The 25,841-nt window shown below is 39.9% G+C and overlaps 1 protein-coding gene across 3 annotated transcripts in view; it reads right to left on the reverse strand.

The window, feature by feature from the left end:
- Positions 1-1,101: 1,101 nt before the first annotated feature.
- RAB27A (RAB27A, member RAS oncogene family) overlaps positions 1,102-25,841 on the reverse strand; it is a 30,766-nt gene continuing 6,026 nt past the window's right edge. Inside the window, exons 2-7 of one of the 3 annotated variants that reach the window (XM_063412596.1) lie at positions 21,244-21,361; positions 8,835-9,007; positions 7,189-7,274; positions 6,451-6,554; positions 5,638-5,761; positions 1,102-3,460 (exon numbers count right to left, since the gene is read on the reverse strand). In XM_063412596.1, coding sequence (XP_063268666.1) covers positions 3,262-3,460; positions 5,638-5,761; positions 6,451-6,554; positions 7,189-7,274; positions 8,835-8,987 — 666 coding nt within the window. In that variant the 5' untranslated portion in view covers positions 8,988-9,007; positions 21,244-21,361 and the 3' untranslated portion in view covers positions 1,102-3,261. Of the gene's footprint in view, positions 3,461-5,637; positions 5,762-6,450; positions 6,555-7,188; positions 7,275-8,834; positions 9,008-12,990; positions 13,198-21,243; positions 21,362-25,841 lie in introns of those variants that run through there. The other 2 variants (XM_063412597.1, XM_063412595.1) reach the window with 2 other exon arrangements.

Consider the following 25,841-nt stretch of genomic DNA (forward strand, 5'->3'; position numbering starts at 1 on the left):
CTCCCAACCTGCTGCCTTAATTTAACCAGTGCTGCCCTGGATCCAGCTGGCTTTCTCTGCCACAGCAGCACACTTCAGCACTTTTGGTCAGCCTGCTTTGGAAGAGGATGCTCATCCCCTTATCTGAAAAATGTTTTTTCAGCTAGCATTACTGCATAGGGTTATTGCAGCCCATGTGGAATACCCAGTGACACTTGACACTTGCCATTTTTAAACTTCATGAGCTTTAGTTCAGCTCATTCTCCTGCCTGCCAAGGAACCTCTGAACAGCAGCAATGTCCTCCAGCATTTTATAACCTACCTGGTAACAGACACTGCTCTTGATGGAAGCAGTTACTCTGAAAAATCGGGCTCCTTACCTCTGCAGCAGCAATAGAGGTGACAAAATGTATTGTTTGATTCCCTTTGCTCTGAACACGCGACAAGCTCAGATGAGCAGCGTTCTGAATGTCTCAGGAGCACAGAACCGGTGTCTCCATTGTCTTCTCCGGGTTTGGCTCCTCCTGGCATCACCCAGCCCTCACCAGGCCCCGTCTGACGGGTTTGGTGAGCGCCAGAGAGGGTCACCAAGAGGTACCTCAAGCACAGCACAGACCTTGGACACATCTGAACAAAGAATCCTCACAGCACACGGGGCCAGGGCAGGACACACACTGACACTGAACCGAGACAACAGGAAATGTTACAATTCAGTTCAACAGTTCGTATCAGCAATGTTTAACTACTTTATGTTATAATAAGAAATCTTGGGACAATCCATGTTAATGGAAATGCTTTCCAAAACTTTGTTTAATTACAGATCAATGTCTCCATCTGACACTGAAAGGAAACAACTTTTCTTGAAATAAGAGTTTTGCATCACTAAGAATTATTGTTTCTTTACACCAGTAACTAGTCTTACTAGTCTAGTAAGAGCAGTGTCATTTACTGTCAAGAAATATTTACCGTAATTTCTCATGAGACTTTAAAAGGGAACAAAAGTTTTGTCACACAATAATTCAAACAGATAAATCTTAGGGCACATTTCAAAGGCTGACATCAAAGCAATTTTATGTAGATCCTCTTTGTAAATAGTTACAAATAATAGGTATGACACAAATATGACAGTTTCAGTATTTAATATTTAATATCCAATTTAAACATAAGTATTCAAAAGGAATTTTTTTACACTATTTCAGTAGTCACTTAGCTCAATATCTGGTTGCAATAATCCTTAAAGTTTTCAGGAACTGGATGGAGCTATAAGCACAAGAACTCCCATTTTAATTTAATGCATGACAAAGTTCCACTGCAACCCTCTGAAAAGCAAAGAGTTACATTAAAAGAAATTCAGACACTGAAGTACATTGAAATGTATTGTGTCTTACAGTAGAGTTTCTTACTCTACTGGTCAGAAACATGATGGTAACTTCAAAAGGCACTCTGAATTAAACTACAGTAACTCCGGTCTACAAGCATTTTAGAAGTGGAGTAGAAAAACCAAAACCCTATACACTCCTATAAATTTCTTTTATCTCTGTCCTAGCCCCAGAGCAGTCAAATTATATTGCACTTTTAAAATATTCTGTGTAGGCTGTGATAAAAATCTAATATTTACACATTGTGTTGGTTAAAGAACAATGCATTCCTGTGTAAAATATTTTAAGAACCAAGTTTTAACACTTATTCTTGTATTAATTATTATAACCAGAAGCTATATCAAATATTTTTTTCCTTAGATACTATTCTAGAAACATTTTTGGTCCTTCCTTCAAAAATTTTGTTATGCTGCAATTCATGTTCATAATTGGTATCAATACTTGCCTGAAATTGCAGCAGTTAGAACATTTAAATAAATAAATACATAATTTTTAAAGAAGCCATAGCTTTGGAGTTCTGTAAACAAGCTGCTTGGAAGGTCTGTAACAAGACTCAATTTGGCATGTTATGACTTTAATTGGCAATACCTTACAATTATACTACCTCTGCCAGGGTAGAAAACAGTTTGGTAGGCACATCTTATAAATCAGTCTGGGCAAATGCCCAAAAAATACTGATTGTTTCCTAGGTGATATGAATAAATAAAAATGGTTAGAGTAACATGATCCACTGAAACCAAAAATTACATTTATGTGATCTATGGTGGGGGGAGAGAAAAGTAACTCTATTCTTTTTAAAATACAATCTAAAGGAAATGAACAAGCCATAAATGACTATATGATAACCAAGATGTTCAGGACACAAAGGTTGGCAGAATAAAATGAGCGTTATAAATTCATAGAAATACTGATCTACAGGACTAGTATCTTAGCTGCAACTCACCAGAAGACAATAATCATTCATTTCTCAATCCAAATTTGAAGAAACATTCTCAATCTGTGTTTGGTAAAACAAATTCAGTGCAAAGCACCAACTCTGATGAAATTTTCCTGACATCTAGGTTGCCTTACATTCCAGTTAAAACATGAGTAGCAATATGAAATAAACATAACAGATGCACAGTTATGCCATTTCCATATAAATTTACGCACATGCATCTTCTAGAAATTCAAACGATGTCAGGAGGCCTCACAGGCTGTGTTGGATATATTTCAAATAGTACAGTTGTAGTTTACATGTTCAATTACATGACATGCCCCAAGTGCTTGGTGTGAACACCCCTGTGCTTCTCTGGAGCTTTTTATTCTCTACTGAAGAGCTTCCCTTTGGTTTTCACACTGAAAACTGATGGACTGGGAGAGCAATCTAAAATTACTCTCAGGCTTTTGTGAAAAACACGGGATGTGCTCTTTAAGATTGTTTTTAATTGGTGAAATGATTGAATGTTTCTGTTTAAAACCAAGAAGCAAGTTGGTTATCTTGCTGTTAGGAGACACCAAGAGCTGCCACAAGATTTAATCTAAATGCCTACTCTGTGTAGTTAATGGGGACTGCCAAGGGCAACTGCAAACCCTTCAATTCAGAAGCCTACCCCTTCTGGCTGCCCACAGAGACATCTTTCTGAATTTGGTCATGAAAATTCCTTTCCTTTCCTCCCCTTTCCCCCAAGCAGAGAATCAGAGGAACATCCAGTGCTAAACCAAAGTAAACCTCTGTCCCACAACTAATAAACTGCATACATTACAAATGAAGATCAATGTTGTTTGAGAGAAAGCAAATAAAAATTCATATCGAGAATTAATATAGCTCATTAAATAACTACACAAAGCAATTAGTCCCAAAGTTAAACAGGTAAGCTGCAACTGTACTGTATCATACACATTCAGGGTGATTGTAACTGGGCTAACAGCCACATCTGCCTTTTTCTTGCTCCTCATTCAGTTGTTCTGTAGAGCTGTGTCCATTGGAGCGCACCACCCCTTCGGGGATCCAGGATTTATCCACACATCGCTCCATGCGCTTCATTATGAGGTCAAGCAGAGTTTCAATGGCTTTGCTCACATTATTCCCATTTGCTGCACTGGTTTCAAAATATGGTATTCTGCAGGAGACAAAAAATATAACCTTACATCACACAGCTGTCACTCATGGGAGAAAAAAAAATACAGTATTACTGCCACATACTTGAACTCACACTAAGACTGTCACTGCTGCTCCATAGCAGAGAGACACTAAGTGCTCAGTGGTCTGAAATGCAAAAGAAATTAATGAAATGGCTAACTGAAAGTAGGGCAGAAGGGCAAACGTTAATGGAGTCCACAATTTACAGAGGGACTTGTGTCAGCACAATTTCCCAAAGTTGTGCTCCTGAGGTCTGTTTTATTAAATATCCGTTCCCTGCAAGAGATGCAGTTACTCCAGATCTGATGTGCATAGGAATCAGTAAGGAGAACACTTGTGCACACAAGGACATATACAGTAATTGCAGGAGAAGGAATGCTGCTATGGCCATTCTTCTGCAGGCAAGGCACTAAAGAATCACAGTGTGGGGGTACTCATCACAGCAAAAGGTGACTTTCTTCTATTGACACCACAACTCCAAACTTTCTTACATAGAAGAAATCTCAGTGCTCAGAACACCTATGTCTTTGTCAGGAAAAGTTGGTGGGACCTCGGTTTTTAAAGTACACTGCTGGTTTTCTTTATTGTTGTGGATCAGGATGTTCCACTGTGGGTCCATAGGTGTTGTGTACTTAGTACCCCCCACAGCGTGATGCTGCAGTGCCTGCATTTGTGTTACTGCCCTGGAAACTGATACCATCACTTCAGAATTTTAAGTATTTCTTACTTAACTTGCAAGACCCAATGAGTGGCCAAAAGCATCTGTGTCTGTGCAGGTCTCTTACAATCTGTTTCAAATACATCACATATCCATACTAGGCCCTTCCACAGGAGGGGATATTCACTATCTCACACTTTAGGTACTAGCAGACTGTTCACTGCAGCAGGATTTATCTTGCCTGCCCTCAGGACAAAGTGACTCCTAGCAGCCATCCTGTCTTACCTCTACAGGGCAGAGAACTTTGTAACTGCCTACAGATTGGATGTGACCCACAACACTGACTTTTAGCTCACTATTCCTAAATTAAGTTGCATTTTCAGCCACAAAGATAAATACTCCATACATCATTTTCAGAAGTCACATGCAAAGGGATTTAAGATATGGTCACATGCCATCTGCTGCTGTTTAAAACTTCTTGCTCCTTCACAAGCAGCTGGTTAAAGTACCACATGCACTTGCTGTTGTCTGTGTGACATGGACTTCAAACAAGCATTTTCACAGGAGAAGGAAAAAGTAAGAAGGTATTACTGCACTAAACCCATTTCTCTCATAGGCAGATTGCTTCTGATTTGCCTCCAATGATTCTTTGAGGCCAAGGCAAGCTAATGTGTGCCTAGCAAACATCACGACACAGACCTGCAGAACAGGGCAGCCTGCACTGAGGACCAGTGTTCACACTATGCCTGTCTTGTGGGCTCTACTTAGGAGCAGTTCTACTCTACACCTCCAGATAAAGGTGGATTAATGGCTGGAGCACATCATTTAACTTAGTTTTCATTTGAGAAGGAATCCAGTTCATGTGCCAGAAAATTACTCCACTATGTTAATTAAAACAACACATGCATCACATTATTTCCTTCAGAAGTGTGTTTCTGATTCTCAGTGAAATGCAAATGTAATTCAAAGATGAGCCTGCCCCATGAAAGAGTTAAGGGAGTAAAAAAGTACAAATTAATATCTGATAGGAACAAAGATTTCACACACTTCCTTCAGAGGCACATGACCTGTGCCTGCCAGGAAGGGGAAGGGCAAGGCTACCCTGTTTTCCTGCTGGCCTGACTCAGTTTTCAGACTCCCTGGGAGCCTGTGAGAGTGCAGATGCCTCAACACAGGTAAGAGCAAAGAAGTGACCCCATTATTCACCTGCCTCTCTAGCTAAATTCTCTCTCTTTTCCAGACTGTTTGTGAAAATTTACAGTCTACTGCCAAGCAAAGATTAGACAATCTCCAGTGCAAGATTATTGCAATACTACGTACTCATTTTTAAGCAATGCAGCAAATGTTAATATCAGACAGAAAAAAAAGATACCATACCAGCCATTTAAGCGTTCCAAAATGCTTATTCCCACAATAACTTTCAGTACGGAGAAAAAAGCATTACAGAAAATATCTCATTCTGCTCTAAAGACAGCAATAATTGGAAGAAAGTTACTTACCCATATTTTTCTGCAAGTTCCTTAGCCTCTTCTTCCTTCACCATCCTTTGGTCCTCCAGGTCACTCTTGTTTCCACACAACACAATGTCTGGGTTTTCACAATACGCATGCATTTGTAGCTGACCTGGCAGCACCAACACGAAGAGGGGTCAGTCAGTGCCACACAGCTCCCCAGGAACACTACCACACACCAGGCTTGTTCTCTCCTGGCTCCCAGCACTCCTCCACTGCCACTGGGGAGCCAGAGAACAGGTGAGCTTCCCCTGCCACAGACCCAGTGAAAAACCCAGGCAAACAGGCCTGGCAAAGTTAGCACAGAGGCTTGTGTATCTGCAGCTTCAGGAGTCACACTCACTAACATCTACAGTGAGCTGCCAGGAAAGGATCTGCTTCCCTCTCCAGATGGATGGTGCAGTTTGGGAACTCCTCTGCCTAGATATACCAGCCAAGTAACATTTGCCTTCCATTAAATTTTGCTGACAAAGCTTCAGGTGAGTCAAAATACTTCTGCATAGGCTTCCCACACACTTGAATTACTGAACAGCACTAGAGCCAGGGACAGAGTATTGTCTCAGCTTTCTTTTTTATAGGTAAAGATCCAAGTTCATTAGGCAAAGCTGAATTTCAGGTGAGCCCTAGAAGCCATCACTAACAGCTATTACAATTATAAATACAGTATTTACATTCTTTTACTGAGAAAATAATAAAACCCAGTATTTTAAGTTCTAATTCTCAGTGAGACTCTGTATTTACAAACATAACCCCCACTCCCAATTCCACCCATGCAAAGAAAGAAAAAAAAAAGAGCCATACTTATCCAGTTTCTGACATTCAGAAAGCTTTGCTCATTTGTCAGATCAAAGAGCAGGAGAAACCCCATGGCATCTCTGAAGAAAGCTGTAGTCAAGCTACGAAACCTAGACCAGCAAAGTGAAATTAATTTGCTTATCTGACAAGTTACTTTGAAAACATAATTGTTTACAGTCATAGAAGAACTGAGGGAACTTAAGACTGAATGAACCAGAAGGAAATATTCATAGTTGTTTTGCTGAGGCAGGGACCATGTAAGAAAAATTGCTAATGTTCTGTGGCCCAATCAAGGCCTAAGGCATTAAGGGGACTTGAGTCTGAGAGCTTTAAACAGTTGCCTACTAAAAAGCATGCCTTGCTCAAGATTCAAAAATTAAAACAATAATGAAATTCTAACTTTGAACAAAAATTTATCCCCTAGACACATCAGTCCTTGAATTTAAGACTAACAACCCCAAGAATGCTAGTCTTTTGATAAGCCAGTAGAAAAGAATCCTTTCAGATGCTTTGGCTGTCTGACTTTCCCAAGACCTCAACATATTTACAGCAACTTAAGAGAACTTTAAAAAGTCAAGCTTTAAAAGTATCTATATGTGCTGGCTATGAAAAAAAAATACTAAAAAGCAAGAATTACAGGTTTTGTATTCTACAGCTGTAAATGACAGTTAGAATTTAATGGGTACTCATATGAAGCTTTCCATTGCTGATAAAGCAAGTTCCCATTGCCATCTTGAGCCATACCTTTCCTGCCCTGCAGTGTCCCAGAGCTGAAGATGGATCCTCTGTCCTCTGCCACCAACACCATCTGGCCCATTGGGTCTATACACCTGGAAAAGGTAAATTTGCAAGACTGTTACCAGTCCAGAAGCTACAGAACACAAAAGAACTGACATTTAAAGTCATTAACAGCAGCAAAAGTAGCACTGCTGATGCACAGATCCCAACTACAACTCAATCCCCTGCTTTATAAGACAAAAGTAGTATGAGATGCATTTTAATATTGCATCTACTTAAATATTTAAAAATAAGGGTAAAAGTAAAATTGTAAAACCAGTACCCAATGGACTATGAACTCCAGACAGATATTTAGAGCCATGAGACAAGATTAATTTTAGTGTTTTGATTTTCTGGGTTTTTTGCTACCTTACATCATGTTCAAATAAAATATAAGAAAGCAACAATGCAATCTGGTGATGTATTTCCAGTAGTAGCAGAAACTCATTAGCAAACAGAATATACTCAGAGATAATGATATCTCTACTTAGATGCCAAATGCTGCTGAAAATTTGCTGAGGGTAGATCTTATCAGATCACAGCTTATAAAGCAGAAATTGGATTATAAAAATACAAGCTGAAGAGTTTGCTCAGCATGAAAAAATAAATAAGGGCATCTACTAGTCTTGCAAGGATCAGATAAAAATAGATTCATTTCTTGTTTAGAATGCTTAGAGTTAGGTCATTTTCTTTACCTTCAAATGTCATTGTATCTAAGATTACAAGAGCTACAAACGTATCTTTAGAGATCCACAAATTCAGCAAGTTTATGTATTATTCTAGGATCCAGGATCTGAAGCCTAAACCTTATCCTGAGTTATCAAATATGCTGATCAAGTAAACGACCATGTTTACAATCCCACAAAAGGAACAATGACAAATTCAAGAGACCAGTTTGGCATTTAACTAAGATATCTAGAGCTTGAACTACTGTGGTGCATGTCATGCATCCAAAACCAGTCTGCACAATGCCCACTACCCCATCCAGATTTCTGGACACAGGAAATCATCAGGCTTCAATGAGACATTTAATATCTGTACATAACAATAAAAAGCTTGTGCCAACTCCATTTCTCAGAGCAGTTAAGGACCAGTATCCAATTGGTTATGATACTGTAGTGCTCAGTTTCATATCAGAAGGACATTTGTTTAGTTTAATAACAATTCAGAGGTTGAAAAAAAGCAACCTTATATTTCATAAATCTTCTCTGCTAGTGGTAACTGCTTAGGCAGCCAGATCAGCTGCGTGTACCATTTCATCCACATGTTTAAAAAACTGCATCTTTGTTTAGTGGCCATTTCAGTTCATACCCAGCAAAAACATTTTACTGCAGTTCAGTCCTTCCTTGTGAAAGGAGTGCCACAGTGAAAGTGCCACTTCAGCTACTGTGTGCACAAGGCACTGAGCAGACACACTCAACAAGACCTGCTGAGCAGAAAAAAGTGATTTCTTGGAATCAGCTCTTTAACTTTTGGGGAAATGGGTCTGTACACAGCAATGACAAGAAGAGCCAGGACAGATGAGGCCTTCACAAAATGAAGCACACAATAACTGCAGGCCCATACACAGACAGACCCCATTTTCAAGAAGCACATTCCTCATACAAACTCACCACTCTCTTTTCCCGGAAGTCAATGCCCACCGTTGTGATGAATTTGGAATTAAATTTGCCATCTGTATATTGGTAAAGAAGGCTGGTCTTTCCTACTCCAGAATCACCGAGTGCTAGGAATTTTATGAGGTAATCGTAGTCCCCATCAGACATAGTGAGAATTCAGGCAGCACCTTGAAAAGCAAAGCAAAAAGGAATAATTAGTCCAGAGCTCTGCCAGGACTTCTTCTAACAAATGTTTAAAATACAAATCACTCCCTGAACTACAAAGCAGTGAGTGGCGGGGCCAGTTCTGTGCTCCTCTACACCGACTTCACTTTAAACTCTGAATTACACAAATTACCAATATCAAATTCAGCTGTAACTGAAAAAGTGCATCTTTAGTTTTATTGCATTACTCTTACTGGAAAAGGAAGGCAACACAATTTTAACTTCTACAGGCAAGACTGAAAATCAAGGTCAAACTATTCAAGGTATCTGGAACAAACTGCAGAACTGTTTTTAATCCTCATGGAAGCTGGCAAAAGTTACTTAATTGTACTAGCAATGCAATTCTGGTCTCATACTCACTATAGCATTAGTAACATATGAAATAAACTCAATTTTTTCCCTGGACTTTCCACTACATTTAAACAAAATTTCCAGTAATTCTCTATTAATAGCTATTTTTTCAGTCTTGAATAAGCTTTTTCTTGTTGTTGAGTTTTTTGTTTTGAGGAAGAATCTTCAGTTTTTAAAGTTTTTATTTGATGCTAGTTAGCCATTCAAACGAAATCTTGATCCTGAATTGTCATTAAACAAACACACACATTTTTTCCATGGCTCATACACATTTAAGAAATTTCTCTCTTTTTAGTGCCTTTTAAAAAATAACCATATTCTCTATACTCTGATCTAAGTGCAGGAACAACTAAAATGAGTAACAAAAATCAGTGGTACATTTCACATGTACTAGAAAAGCTGATGTAAGTGCAGTGGCACTTTCCTGTTGAGTAGCTACTGAGCCTCTCCTCCCCCAAAACAAACATAGAGAGCTGCCTTGTGCTATGTTCAAATGCAAGAACATGAAAAGATAAGCCTAAAATAACCACTCTAAAAGCAACAGAAAACTGGCATAAAATTGCCTCTTACAAAGGACAGAAGATGATGCCAAAAATACAAAAAAAAAAAAAACAAACAAACAAACAAACAAAAAAAGATGATAAAATTTTAGAAGAGTAAAATCTGCTGTTTCAGCTGTAAGTATTTTTGGAACTACTTGTAGCTTGAACTAGATAAAGTCATTAATTTCAAGTCAAACACTGCAGTAGTTTGCATCAATGGCGAAACACCAATTCATTTCTTGAATATCAACTCACAGCTTGAGGTCTGGAACAAACTGTGTCTCCAGCATGTGGGCGTCAATCACCACCACTCAGCTAAAACCATAACTATCTTTAAAGCTTCACCTTTATAATTGCCCCGCTCTTGGTTACAAGTCAGAACTGTGGCTGGTTGATGTGGCCATAAGTGGCTTACTAAAAAGCTGACACTGGTCAGATTTGCCCCAGATATTCATTCTCCAGCTGGAGTGTCAGTGGAAAGCAGCTGACACTTTTTTTCCTTTTTGAAAAGCATTGAAGTCCCCCTTTCCCAGCCAACGTGTATTTCACATTATGCCATCAATGCCAGTAAAAGCTTGCAGGAAAGGGGTTTAGGTGACCGAGTTCACACTCACTGCTGTGCCACAGCCAGCGAATCCACTTCCTACTGCTGTGTTTTAACCAAAGTTTTGCAATAGAGTAGAAGGCTGACAGGGAGAGCCCTGCAGCAAGAGTAATCAGTGAGCTTTTTACATGAATGCACCACAACTGCAGGACTGCATCCACCGTGCAGGTCTGAAGGAGCAGCATGTTCAAGCAAGCAAGTTGAACAGGCAGCCAAACACTGACATAAGAACATTTTCAGAAGAAATTAAGAAGCCTGATCCATTAGACACACTCACATGTATCAGCAAAAATAATTTTGTGGGGTTTGTTTCATTTTTTAAATCATCTTCCCTGTTGGCAAAGGAAAAAAAAGTAAAACCAGACCACCTACCTTTTAGCTCTACCAAGGTCTTTTCATTGAAATGTACCAGAAGAAAAGGAAAAATATTTTTAAAAACAAAGATGGATTTTTCTGAAGACATATTTTAGATTTCCATCTCACACATGGTGTTTCCTTTGCCCTCAGATGTTCTTGAAGGGCTAAGAGCTGTGTAAGCTCATCCTCTACTCAAGCATATGTTCTTTCAGTCTCAATATCCCTAAATGAATGATTGCTTTAAAAGATTTAGATGCAAACCTTAGGGCCAGTATATTACACAGAGACAAGCCTGCTTCCTGCCTTTTACTGTGCTGTGCCACCTGCACAGAGGTATTTGCCTTGTCCTGTTGGTTTCTGTTGGGTCACCATAGGTGTACAGAGACACTTTTAATAACAAGTCCCGGTGCCAGTGCACCCGATCACCGCTGATTTACCAAGATCCCACAGAGGAAGGAAGGGCCCTGCAGCTCTGCCACCGAGCTGTGGGGAACTGTGACAGTCCAGCTGCACCTTCCACTGGACAGGGCTGCGTGAAAGCCCTGGCCAAAACAGAAGGGTAGAGACGAGGCCTTGGGGAAGTAAAACCTAAAGGTATTCCCAGTGTCATATCTGATTTGTAGAGTGTCTGTCAGGACAAACACGCCTCACCATCTGTCCCAATGAAACCTCAATTCTCCCTGTATTTGGTACAAAATACAATTTCCAAACAACTGACAGAGGGTGAGAAATCCTTCACGGGAAGGGTTCTAAAAATGCCTTCTAAAAGATTTGCTTGAGAAGGAAATTCTCTCCTTTGGTTTTGAAATGCACACACCTCTCACTGCACCCCATAATGTCAATCTATTATTCAAATATCTCCAGGGAGTGGTTCTTGTGAAACCCTGCACAGTTAACCTATCCTTGGAGACATGTAAAGAGGTATTTTCATAGCAGTTCCAAGCCTTGTCCTCCTCCCTGTACAAATATTTAAAAAGTGATCTCCACCCTCCACTTCCGAGACCTGCAGTCCTAGTGTCCAGACACATCCAGTTTCACATAACAGAATTACGAATATATTCACTGCAAAGTATATTCACAGCAGAAACTGCCATGAAGTTTTTAAAAATCATGGCCCTGTTACTAAAACCCATCCCATTTTTCCTTCCAATTTTGCTTTTTTTTTTAATTAGGCTTTATAGCTTCTCACATTCCAGTCTTTCCTTCCACTCTTCCATACCTTGTATATCAGGAGAGTAGGAAGTAGAAAAGGAAGATTCTGAAAAAACCAACGATATAATTAGAATTCACCAGGTCACCAAAAGAAAACTGTTTCCAAATCTTGCTTCTAAGAGTAAGAACTCCCCAGTTCAAAAAAAAAAATCACTAATGGACAGAGTTTTAAGCTCCACATCAAGCCCTCCACAGTTTTGCCTGTTGTAAATCCCTCCTGAAATCCCATTCAGCTCTGGCTTTGCACTTTGCCTGGTATGCAGATGGACAAGAGCTATGAATAAGTGCTGGAAAATCTCCACTGGCCTTTTCCATGGCTGACAGGATCCCCACAGCATTTGAGCTGTGCCTGTACAGCTGCTCCCTGGAGCCTCCACACACACACAGATCATGCCTAATCAAGAAGGGATTCTCTCCAAATCAAGTGCTCCTCTTGTTCCCTGCTTTTCCTACTCTGAAGTACTTTCACATGACAGATATCAATGTTAATGCGTTCATCTTTTTGCCTCTGGGACACAGATATCACAGCACTACTGTGGGATAAAATATTCCAGACTATGGCAGATTTGCTCCTGTATAAATTAAGGAAATTGGCTTGGCATGCAGGATTTACCCCGTGCAGTATGGGAATAGGGAATGCTTCCTGAGCTGGCCTTACACAAAACATGCAACTCCTGTGCTGCTACTGAGCTGATGGAGAGAAGGAAAAAGAGAATGCAAAAGAGATGAATACATGGGAACACAAGCAAAAAAAGCCAAAAGCACTGATCTGCAAATAAAAACATGTATATATACACAGTGTAAAATTCAGGAAATCTGAACATGCCCCTAATCAGACAGTCCTCAAGAACATCAGTTTAAAGTAAGGTACACCACTTACCCCAACCTCTGCCAAAGGAGCAGTTAGGGCACACTGGAGATAGTATTCCAGCAGGAGTACTTTTCCAGCACCACCTCCTCAGCACACAGCCAAGAGGATTACGTGTCAGCTGTTTGCATCCACGTTGATGGGTGCTCAGAGATAAAGAGGTGTGCCCGTGTCTGTGTCTAGGAGGGTGCTGCCTCACTGCATGGCTGGCAAGCAATTACACAGCTCACATGTCCCTTTTATTCCTAGAGGCAAACAGCATTTCAAAAGAGATTTGTGCAAGACCTACCTTGGAACAGATCTAAAGTTGCTGCAAAACCACCCACACACCTTAAAACAATTACATTGTTTCCAGCAGGGGTTTTCATTCAAAAATGCATTAATGATGAGGTATATGGATCACGCCTGTTCAGTTCCATTCACAGCTTTACATTTTTACCTCAGGTTTGAGAATACAGCAGTCTTTAATGTAAACTGTTTCCTTTCTGTTGAGGCTCCATGCATGTGATTAGAATTGGAGAAAAATGAGTCCAAAATCCCCCACAGACAGAAAAAGAAGACACTGCAGGTGGGCAATAATGCATTTATAGAGATTGGATTATTCTGCAAGTGCACATCAATTCATACTAATTTTTTTTTTCACCCAGTCACTACACAAACTTAAACTCCAAGAGTGTTTATGTGTCACTCCATCTGTTCCAGCAGAAAAGCTGAGAAAGTGATCCAGACGGCAGCAGCAATGCTGTCACACCAGCAGTGCAATAAGCACATTCCTGCTCGGCGTGGGCGAAGCCTCACCCTGCTCTAAGGCTGCAGAGCTCCTGAATGCCTGAAGAACTGGTCAGTCAGAGCCCAGCCAGCTCTGTCCAAACAAGGGACAGGGACTTCTATAATGTCCCTGCTTAGTCAGCACTTTGTTAGAAGTGCTTTGTTAAAAGCTGCCAGATCTGTACAAATGCAACATAAACTTATCATGACTACAATAAACTCAAGTACCGGCTGTGCTGGGGGAAGAGAACTAATGAATAAGCACTTCACCAAAACGTTCTGAGCTGAGTATTGCTTTTCTTAGGAAAACGTACGACCTGGCTTGCTTTAGTTTTGGTCAAAATGATACTTTCTGTGACTTCTGGGGATTTTCTGTAACATTAACAACATGAAAAAAATAATTCTTGGTTACTTTCAATTGCTTTACCTGACATTTTACTGTTATCATGGTTTTAGTTTCAACTGTAGAGGAATTCTAAGGAATTCCAGGTTCACTGTCTAAGGAGTGCCTCTTTCTTGGAAAGATCTGATTTTAAGGGTGCTCAAGATACATAACAATCTGCAAGACTAGGTACAGAAACACAGGCTGGGAGGTTTTACCCTCCAAACACTGATGTCACTCTTACTTGGCTGAAGTTGCTCTACAACCATTTTCCAGCATCACTACAATGGCAGCATTTTGAGAGCACGAACTGACGGGCACACAAAGCACTATGAGAATGAGCTACCACGGGAGATGCCAGGCAGAAAATGATAATCCCACCCAGAAAGGGGGCACAGAGGGGGAGCAGCAGGTCTGATGTGGTGAGAACCTTGTGCAGCAGGGCAGGCAAGGAAACAGCAGATCCTGGACTTTATTTCCAGAAAACCAGGAGACACTAAGAGAAGCCAAGGAATGAAACAGCTAGTTTTGCAATTGCATTTGCATTTCAGCATCACCAAACCAACAGTCAGGCAGCTGGATCTCAAAGGTTATCTCAGTTACACAAATGAATGAAAAGCAGCACGGAACTGGAAAAAATGAATAATAAAAGCAGGAATGTTGCAGATGGTTATTTAACACTTCCCGTACAGGAAGACCTTTGTGCAGTTTCAACTTCTGTGAAAAAAGCACAGCACCATCTCTATTCCCTCATCAGTTTCTAACATTTTCATGCTCCATAGTAAGGAAATACTGTAGGTAAATAAAGATTTGCAATGCTATGTGATGAAAACAGTTGAACTCTCTCAGAGGACCTGTCCCCCCCACCCCAGGAACAAAAGCTTTTGCCTAACCAGTCACCTCTTTGCACTCATCAGAAGCTGCTTTCAAGTTAGAGCACTGAAGCAAACATCTGCATAAAGTGAATAAATTCCAGAGTAAACTGGGGAAAGTAAAGCAAGCATTTTTAATTTCTTTTATGTAGTTCCACACTACTTCCTCCATCCTCAACCATTCCCCTCTTCCTCTAACAAATACATTAAGCCACACTGGCTTCCAAGTGTGCTTCCATGCTTTTTCACTAACTGCAAATTCAGAGCAAAGCTCAGCATCCTCCCTAACGTGACAATTCCAACCACTTTGGGACCCACCTCCTTCCTCACAGCCTAATCTTAACACCTGGAACACCTGACTGCACTGCACCTACTCTTCACAGGATCAAGGAATTACGAATGACAGTCTTACACAGACATTTTCCAACTGTTTCTGAAAAGAAATGAGCCACAAGGGTTTCACCCACAAAGTTGGTCACAGTCACAGGTGGGAAATATCCAGGAGTTTGACCATCCACTGATTCAGCAACACTCTCAAATTCAGAAGGGCAAGAAAAAAGACCACACTTCTATTTCTGCCCACAGAAATAGCCATCAAAGGGTAAAGGTGAAGATAATAATAATCACACAGGATAATAATAACTGTGTATTTTTTTAAGGAATGGTTTGGTTTTCCAGGAGATAAAAATCTCCAGCAGATAAGCAAGCACATAAAAATACAGAATAAGACTAATAATAATAATAATTTTTAAAAAGTTAAAATTCTAAAAACTGAAAAAGGAAGCGATTTCATACGTGCAGGTAGAATATTAATGAAATGGCATCTCAAAGAAAACATGGGCAGGTACTCATGCTGAAGAAAGTCCAAGTTATGCTCTGCCTATATGGGTGATTCAGTAGGCTGCAATACATGTTAGTCAGGCCAGGTTCTTTGTTTAATTCCATTAAAGCAAACACTATAAATGGCCAGAGGAAAATAATCACAGCTTCTTAAAAAAAAAAAAAAAAGTCAATATAGATATAGATATATTTCTCCTCTGGACAGGAAAGTTCTCAGCTACCTTCTACCTAGTTTCATAGGACAGACATCTGGAATACAGAAAATAATTCTCCAAGAGGTTACACTGCCAAGCTTATGAAGGATACCAGATACATCCTGCATTAGAGAGGAATAATCTGGCAAAATAAATTACCCTGATTAGGACAATTAGAAGTCAATGGAGAAGGTCAGCTACCAGACACCTGAAGATACCTCCTAATCATTGTTAGATAAAAGTGAAGAGCACACAAATATGATACAAATGGACTATAAAACTACATCATTCATCTAACATGATGTGGGCAAGCATACAAAGGGTTGAGACAGGAAAGAACTACAGTGCAGAATTTAATCCACCTTTTCATCCTTTGGATTGGGAAATACTTGGGGGTTTTGTTTTTCATAGGAAGTAAACACTTTTCCTTGCTAATCTGGTTGTTAATTGGAAGATACAACAACCTCTTTTTCAGCAGCTACTGCCATTCTTTAGCATTATTGCTTTTCTGTAATACTGAGATCTCAACTAACAGAGGTCACAATACAGAGGATTTCTAACATTTTGTTCTTCTACTTATTTCTTAGCAAGTTAAATGCTTTCTCATTATTTAGGTGCCATTGAAATATCCAGAATTTTTGAGGTCTATCAGAAATTATTCTGAAAGCAGCTAATCACGAGGGTATTGTGGCCTGTTGGACCAGGACTAATTCTTCCATCAGTCAGTGAAAACATCCTGTTCCCTAGAAAATGTACTGGTTATCAAAGTTACTGACTGAACAACTAAGCCATATCCACTTCAAGTGAGCTGGAAAACTCTATTATCTATGGATATCAGAAACAACATTAGGAATAAAAAAAGTTACTGGTGAAAATATTTAATCAGAGGGATTTCTTAATTGAATGTAACAAAAAGCACAAAATAAGTTCATAGTTATCTGTGGGAAAGCAAGGGAAACTGTCAGCAACTAGAAAAGGTTATTCTACTCCTCAAATCCAGCATCACGGGACCATCAGAGATGCTAAGCAAGGAAGGGTACCCAATGGGCAGAGTGGGAAGGATGATAAAGATTGATAAAACTGAGGCTCACAGCTACCATACACTTCTCCCAATCTTTTAAAGTCAGAAAATCTTGACTGAAGCATCGTGAGCTCACTGGACCTACCCAAGATTGTGCTGCCACGGGGAGCCAGTCAGAGCAGTGCAGGCTGGCAGCAGAGAGCTTTAAAGAGCTTGAGAGGTGGGTGGCAGCTGTGAATAATCTGCTCCTAAGAGGTCTCAAAAAGAAACCGAGCCTTTATTTTCAGAGTCTGTAATAGCTACAGTCTGAGAAAGAGAATTTCAGCCTGTACTGAGCAGGACTCCTTCAGTAAACATGTTTGGAGATAGTGAGTGTGTGTGATGCTTCCATGTTTCATAAATGCTATGAAAAGGTTAGAAACAACTTGCTGACAGTACTCTGGCCATAACTTAACATGCCCATTACATAACAAAACCTCACTTCTGCCTGAAATAGGCTGTTTTCAATAGGCCACAACCTGTTCTCTTCAGGAAGTCACTAACGTGCGACAGCAAAGCAGAAATCTTCATGTGTCAGCAAGACACAGCCACTTCGGAGCAGGCTTGTGGCTCAAATGAGCCACTCAAAACTATCACTCAAAAGTATCCCTCAAACTAAAGCAAAACTAAAACTGTGGTGTTTGAGTGGGCTTTTCTTTCAAGAATTGAAAGCCAAGCCCCTAGTTCCACCCTGTCCTCCACTTGAACAGCTCCAGAACTGCAGCACAAATTACCACTGCCCAAGCCTTCTACTGAGGCCCTGCAGTCTGCCAAAATACTCAGACGGTGCTTTGGCAAAATGTTGGCTTCAATTCGTATCCTAGCACAGCTCTCTAGAGCCTCAGGGAAGGCATAATTCAAAAGAAGCACTGATTAAGCAGGCTGAACTGCTCAACACAAAGCTTCCATTCAAAAAGCCTGGTGTTTTTCAACCTGAGTTGCCAACAATATTTATCTCCCTGCTCAGATCAGAATCCCATAATACATCATGAATTATAGTTAAATCCTGATACACGGCAAAGACTCCTGAGATAAACAGCAGACCAGAATTTCTCACACTAATTGGTGTTTTATAGGAATATATGAGCAAGAAATGCAAAAAGCAGCACAAGTCTAATGCCATACCTTTCTCCTTTTTCCCATACCTTTTTCCTTTTAGCTATTCCCAGATGGAGGGAGGGCCCCAAGATGGGTGTAGAGTAAAACACCACTGAAACCTGGCAGCTGTTGCCAGCTTTCCATGCTGCAGGTGCCTTCCTAAAGAATTATTTCATAACATTTCATGCACACAAAGCATCCTCAAGTTTCACTTGAACTGACCGACCTACAGTAACAGGCAATTCCCTACCTCTACCCTTAGAAGTCTTCAATTAAAATTCAGAATGGTTCTGTTTATAGCTAATAAATGGCTTAGCAGCAGTGAGCTTACAGAACAACCACCTCTATAACCTAGAAAAAGCATAGAAAGCTTTCCTTTGAAAATAAATTGCCAGTCAGAATGCTCTAATTGATCCAAGCAGTGCAAGTTTCCAGTCAAAAACTGTCAGGGAAATGCACATGCAGTTATCACACACAGTGCATACAGACTGTGCTGTCTTGGTGAGATACCAAATAGAAACGTTGCCTGCTTGTGAAGAACTCAAAAATCTCACACAAACTGGCAAACCTACTTCATACAACAATTCTACACCTTAACTGAGAAAGGCATCAAACCTCTGAAATTAAGAATGGGATATAAAGGGTAAGTAATAGGAAAGAATCTATTCAACTATGCCCTTCTGAGCACAAGTCACAAGAAAATGGGAATATGTAATGGTATTGCCCCACAGAGCTTCTATATGAAAAGTCTCATTAAAGTAGGTGCTGGTGTTTCATCATCTGCTAAAAGACTGGCTTTGGCTTGCAGCATTTGGTTTGATTTTAAATCAATGCATGTGATTTACTATAGAAGAAACTAAGAATCCAGTAATGAGATTCCAGTAAAAAGAAATTAAGTCTGTGAAAAAAGAAAATCTCAGCAAGCACTAATCAGTACAGCTGCAGTGCCTACAGTGGAGCTGTGCTAACCCACTCACTCCCAGAGAATTTCCTCACCAAGATCCCAGTTCTTCTGTTTATACCAACAGTTGCATCACAATGTATCAAAACAGATGTTTTTAAAAGAAATTTTATCCCTATGACACAGTGTTTAAACAAAATTCAGAAGCAGGAACGACACTGTTTCTTAGTTATGAAGTAAAACATTTTTGACCAAATAAAAGTTAGTCCTTTTTCTCTTTCCCATTGTCTAGAGCTTACTTCCATGCTTCTACTAGGATACCTTCCAGATCTTTTTCCATTAACTGGTTTTAAGATTTTTTGAGGTCATTCTAAGTTTTTTTTCGTTTCAGAATTTTTTTTTTGGTCTTTTTTCTTAAGAAAAGAAAAAGTTACAATTTCTCTTTAACGCCATTGTTAGTGACATGCTTACAGAAACCCAGCTGGATTAGATTCCCAGTTTGTCTTTACCAGGCTTAATTACTAAGGATATTTGTTTAAGATAGTGTTACAAATGAAAGACATGTTGGAAACGTGCAAATATACTGAAATCCAGCAAGAGTATGGTGAGGGAAAAGGTGGCAGCACCAAATGCTAGCATTGTGTACAGAAGAATCCCAACATTATCAAAATTTAATCCTCAAATAACTTAGGCTAGTAGAAATCACTACACTAAAATGTGTTAGAAATACTCTGTAACACATTCAAAATGCACATGTAATGCAATAGATGAAAGTATTGTATAACAGTAAATGACAGTGAAGCAGCTACAACAACCAATCCATCCACACAGCACAGGAAAAACAAAAAACAGTAAGCCAAGCATCAATGTTTACAAAATCCTTTTTCCCACTTAATTTATATAAGCTTTTCATGCACTGGAGATGTCTATAAGGAAACAGCAAGAAATATATTTATTGAACTACATTTATGAATTTCTCACTTCTCACTTATAAACACAAGTCAGCTGGTCATGATCTGGAGGAGAAAAATCATCTTAAGACATTCTATGCTAAACATCAAATAAAACCCTGGGAAAGCCTTGTGACCTCCACGGAAATGGAGAAGAATACTGTTTTCTGTTCTCAGAACAACTCCTCCTTGGTTATTTACAGTCTACAAAAACTGGAGTTCTGGTCCACGATTAGAAAAATGCTGGTAAGCACATGGCTTGAAAGGATGCCTGATTACAAAATCATGCTTGGGATGGGATGGGATGACTTATATTCCGAGTTTCTTCCAAAGGAGATACAAAACACAGTAAGAACAGCCCACCTGCCTACTGTTTTTATGATAATTAATTTTAAGATTCACTTCAATTACTATATAATTGAACAAGGAATGTGAACTACATGAGCTCTCATGGTTCCTTACTATTCTTTTTTTTTTTTTGTAATTAAAAATAGCCTGTGCAACACAATTTTCATGCCTCTTATCATCCCTTTAGCAAACATGTTAACAAACACGGTGCACAACACAGTTAAAAATCCTGCCATTCTAAAGGACTGTTTTATTCAGTATAATTTATCTTTAAATGCTAATAGGAACACAGGAAGAAATAGAGGAGAAAAAAGTTCAAGCACTGCAACATTTAAAAATCCTGAGCTACTTTATTCAGTATTTTAAACGTTATCTGCACAGCACATTTTACTATCGGGGTCTAATTCTACCTTCCAACTGCAGAAGAAGTTTTGACAAGTTTGCCACAGAAGAAAATATAGGCTGATGGCTTGGGACCAGAACAGGCATCTTATGGCTACTAGATCCAGACACTGCTCACTGCAGTCATTTTATTTATTTTGTTAATAAACTTACCCTGGTTTGTATTTAAATCTGATTTATTTATGAAAAGCAGTGACTAAATAAATACCAAAAAAGCTGCAATTTTGTCATTTAACCCCAAAGCCCGCTGCCCAGCTTTACTTTTCCCTCTAGAACATAAGGATGCAGCAAAGCTGAACTCCCAAAATTGGACTATTCCAGGCACCTTGTTAAAGTGCAGCAACAGTGTTTCAAAACTTTTAACAGAAGAACAGCTGGTACAGTCAGCTCAAGGAAAACAATGTAATAAATCTTCTGAAAACAAACAGAAAAGAGAAAGTGTTTACATACCTATGTTTAACAGCTGTGAATGGACCTGTAGTTTTCCAAATGTGCTTCAGTGACAAGTTTCCTGACACAGTTCAGATCTCTTGAATACCATAGTCATGCAAAAAGAGCCATTTCTCATCTACAGGAAGCATCAGCAGAGAAAGAAATAAAACCAAAATAGTGTTGTTCAGACTAACAGCTGTAATGCTCCCAGGGCATGGGAAGCTGCCAGCCCCACACAACCACCCTCCCCACCTAATTACAATCAGCTGCTCGTCATGTGGTCTTGCTGACCGATCAAGTGATCTCTTTTCCCCCTTTAAAAAGTAAGCAAAGTAGCTAACTCCATCCCCCTAAAGCAGGTAACACACCTCGAGCCTTTGTGTAAACTGCTGACCCTCCTGCTGGTCTTAGTGAGAGGAACTTGCAGAATGTGAGCACAACTTTTTCTAAGTAGCCAAAAACAATAAAATACAGCAAGCACCAAAGTTCCCCAAACTGCCTTTATTTCCCACCTTTACAGACAGCAGCAGAAGTTACTGATTAGAAAATTGGCACAGACACCAGAGAGACTGTGCGAGGAGGAGCTGGAAGGATTTGGGAGGACAGGGGCAGCTGTACCACGGGCTTTGTAGGCATCTGTGTCCAGTCCTTTCTGCTGAAACACTTCTGATGCGACAAGCTCCCAGAAGAGATCAGAGAGAGGACATTGCCAGAAACTTTCTGAAACACAGATGCTAAACATACAGGCTCCTGTCCCTGCACAGTCCTGAGAGACACATGCAGACATTTTAAACACTTCAATAACTTCAAGGAAATAAAACTACTGATTTAACATGTAAACCAACTCTTCAGTGAGCCAGTTCACAAGGGCCTGTTAACACAGGCCCCCAGAGGCAGAATTCAGAGGTCTGCCCCAGTTTCAAACCAGTGTCTGCACCGAGGCCCTCGCTGGATGGAGGGGCTGCACTGGGTCCGGGGGGTGAGACAGGACCCTCACAGCCCCACGAGGGTCCTCTCAGACACCCTGACATTACAGGGGAGCACTGGAAGGGGTGGGCAAAGCAGGGTTTGCATTCACCAGGTAAGATTTGGCTGATGGGAGCCTTTGCAGACAAGTCTCCTTGCACAATCCTTTCTTGTCTCAGCTTCTTTCCTCAGCTTCAAGAGTAGCAAAGAAAGGAAATTAAGGTGGTGGCTCAGGTTAGTCTCCAATCTTATAATTTAAGAAGTGCTGCAGACAGGCTGCTACAAATAGTCAACATATAGATTCATCTACCAGTAACAACTCCACAAGCTTCTTAACTCTCACTTGTTTCAGTGCTCAACTATCTTGCCTCTTTTCAAGTGAATCAAGGTAATTTTTATTTTCCTTGCCCTGGTGAACATCTAAGTTCTGTTATACAGAGCTGGAACACTTTTTCATGCCCTGCCTTAGCATTTTTCCAGAATTAACTAAAATCCATTTCCTTGATATTTAGTTGCAGATTGTAATTTTTAAAACTCTATCCATTCTTGGCTCAGTCCAGTCTTCTATAAATTTCACCAGTTTTAGAGGAATGTAAAAGGCCCTTTTTTGCTCCCACATACAATTAAAAAACAGAATTGTGATCGATTTTCAGGAACATGCTCATTTTTAATTTTTAACTGCTTGCTTCCCTGATCAATACCGGCATATTTGCTTAACTGTGAAGAAATATTCAGATGACAAGCACCTTAGAATGTCTGGTAACTGCTGCAGAGTGCAGAAGGAGGAACAGGATAAGAAGTGTTGACATGTTGCAAACAGCCCTGGGGGTGACTACACACACTGAGCACAAAGTGTCTGGAAGTCTCAACCAGCAATGTAAATGGAGTTCAGACTCTTCCACACAGCCAGACGTTTGCCATCTTTAATGGAAAAACAATTCATAAATAATCCCCAGACTTCAGAGTTTCATTTCAGGATGAAATGAGGCTGCTCAACTTGTCTCTTGCCAACTTGGTGAGAGGAACATCAACTATTTTTTCCTTCCTCCCTACCAAGGCAAGGGTTTTATCCAAAACAGCAAGACTTTGCCAGAAAGGTACAGCTGAAATAATGCTTTTTTGAGGGTGAAGTTATGTTGATTTCAAACTGGAGAGTTATAAACTGGGAAGACATCAATGTTTGGTTATTTATAGACTCTGTTTTTAAAGAAACACATTTGCAGCAAATGCTGCACAGGCAGCTGAGGCAGCCCTGCTGTGGTGGCAGGAAGCGAACACAAACCAAGCAGCAACAGCTGGAACAGGAACCACAGCAGGCAGCCCAAGGTGAGCCTGCCTCCCACTGCTACCCCAGCCCCAGGGGGCTGTGAGAGCTTGGACAGTTTCTTAGGTTATGTCAGGGATCAGAATTCCTGAAATTGTGAAATGTAGTTTTGAAGCTCCAGCTCTACCTATCTACTTAGTCATTCAATATTCTCAAAGTTTTTACAAGTTCTATGAACAGGTTGTATGAACAAGATGATCTGAATGCACGGAGATTATGGTTTACTTGTAAAACTTTTCTTTACAAGCCTGGGAATTTAGGAGGAAATCTGAGGAGTTAAACAGTGAACAGTGTAGAGCGTTCTTCATTATACGCATCAGAATATTTGCCTTAATACACTTCATACACCTGAGAAAAGTTTCAGGTGTCCAAACTGTCCTGTAGCAGATGTTTCTTCTATGAGAAAAATGCTGGATTGTTACCTGCCTGCAGAAGCAAAGACATCTGCCACTGGAGAGAGGAATAGGAGAACTGGATCTAGTAACAGCCCATTTCGGATAATGCTACAGAACACATCCGTGTTTGCAAAGCCAAGAGCTGTGCCTAACATCCATGTCATTTGCCCCTGCCCTGCAGTAACACACCAGTACCTCAGGCCAGAACTAGAAGGACCTGAAAGGAAGAGATAAATTCCATATAAAGGACTTTTTTTCTTTTGCTTTCCTCTCACCAATATCTTTCCAGAAAAAAAAAGGAAAAAAAAAAAAAAAAAAAAAAAAAGGGCAGCCCAAACTCACAAAATCTCCTCCTTCCTTTCCAAACTCACAAAATCAGCTTTCTCACAAGAACTGTTACAGCTGACCTTTGCCAGGACCAAGTCATGAAATATCCCCTCAGTGATTAAAATAAAAGTAGGTCAGGCAGGCCTTCCTGCTACCCAAAGGCACAACTGCTAAATATTTAGTAATATTATAGAGTAAAGTAAAACTTTCATTATGTTCTTTCAACTGTAAGTCAACCTAGGCAATTTCTAGTAATGGTGACAGATCTGTAGCCTTTTACATAGAAAGGATGTTCTTAAAAATAATCCCCTCCAAGAGAGGCTCCAGATAACTTCCAAGAATTACTAGGGTCTCTTCAACAATAAAAAGTTTACAGTAAAATAATCAACAAATGAAAAGCATCAATTTTGCTTTCATAGAACATCTTACTGCCTACAGACAGGAATCCTTTGCAGCAGCTGGGCACTCAACATCAGCACTTTGAAAAACTTTAGACCAAACTATGTCATAAGAGAAAACATCAAAAGGTTGCTTCCCAAAGATTTATATACGGTTACATTTGACCTCAGAAAAGATCAGTAAAATTATCCCAAACAAGCGACTCTAATTGATCTGTCAATTCTGTCAAAACTGCAAGCTTCTGCCTCCACACCAGTTTTTATTAATGCCCATGTATGCAGTCTGCCCCAAGGGAAGGCAAGTGGAGATGCCTATTCCAGATCTGAGTCAAAAGGGGAAGGAAAGAACCCTTTAATACCTGAAACAGGTTCTCTCTCTCTTATTACAGTTCTGAAATATCAGAAAGTAGTATTAAAAAATACTGTTGTACATGTGCTTGTATAAGATGTGACAACACCAAGAAATGGTCAAAACATTGGTGTATTTTAAATGGCAATAAAATGTGTATGAATAAACATGATTTTTTTTTTTCTGACTGAAATGAGCAAATGTGATCATTTTGGATGCAGGAAATTGTATTTTGGCAACATTCACACTACTCAAATTACATAATCTGAACTCAAAAGAACATTTAAGCTAAAGATGGATAAATTATTTGACATGCTGCAGTTCTTCTGTGAGACTACATTGGTTCACATTTTGTGAGACCTATGGAGTGCATGCCTGACTGCATGAAGGGAGCACCTAGAGCAGCACTGCATGCGACACCAGTGGCCCTGCATTGGGTGAGAAGCTGTAAAAGCACACAAATAATCTGATATCTCTATCTTCAGCCTGAAGAGCTACACATCTCATTTTAGATCAATGATCTTTATCTGCTTTAAAGGGCTGATGACTAAGTGAACTGTTTTTAATTAAAAAACACAGTATCTTTACAGGAAGCTGCTGTACCAATTTAAAGGAACTACAGTGTAGTGTGTGTGCACTACAGCTACCTAAGAAAGGATTTTAAATGTTTTACAATCCTATATTAACACAGCTTTGAAAGTTTCTGTCACATTTCTATCCACACTTCAGTTTAATTGATACGTGTTTACTCTTGGCACTACCTGATCCAACATGTTATCTGAAAACCAATCTCAGCAGAGCTGGGTTTTCTTTCCAGCACAAGAGCCTGTTCACATCTTTTCTGAATCCACTTAATA

The sequence above is a fragment of the Prinia subflava genome, chromosome 15, assembly GCF_021018805.1.
Source record: "Prinia subflava isolate CZ2003 ecotype Zambia chromosome 15, Cam_Psub_1.2, whole genome shotgun sequence".
Taxonomy (NCBI): domain Eukaryota; kingdom Metazoa; phylum Chordata; class Aves; order Passeriformes; family Cisticolidae; genus Prinia; species Prinia subflava.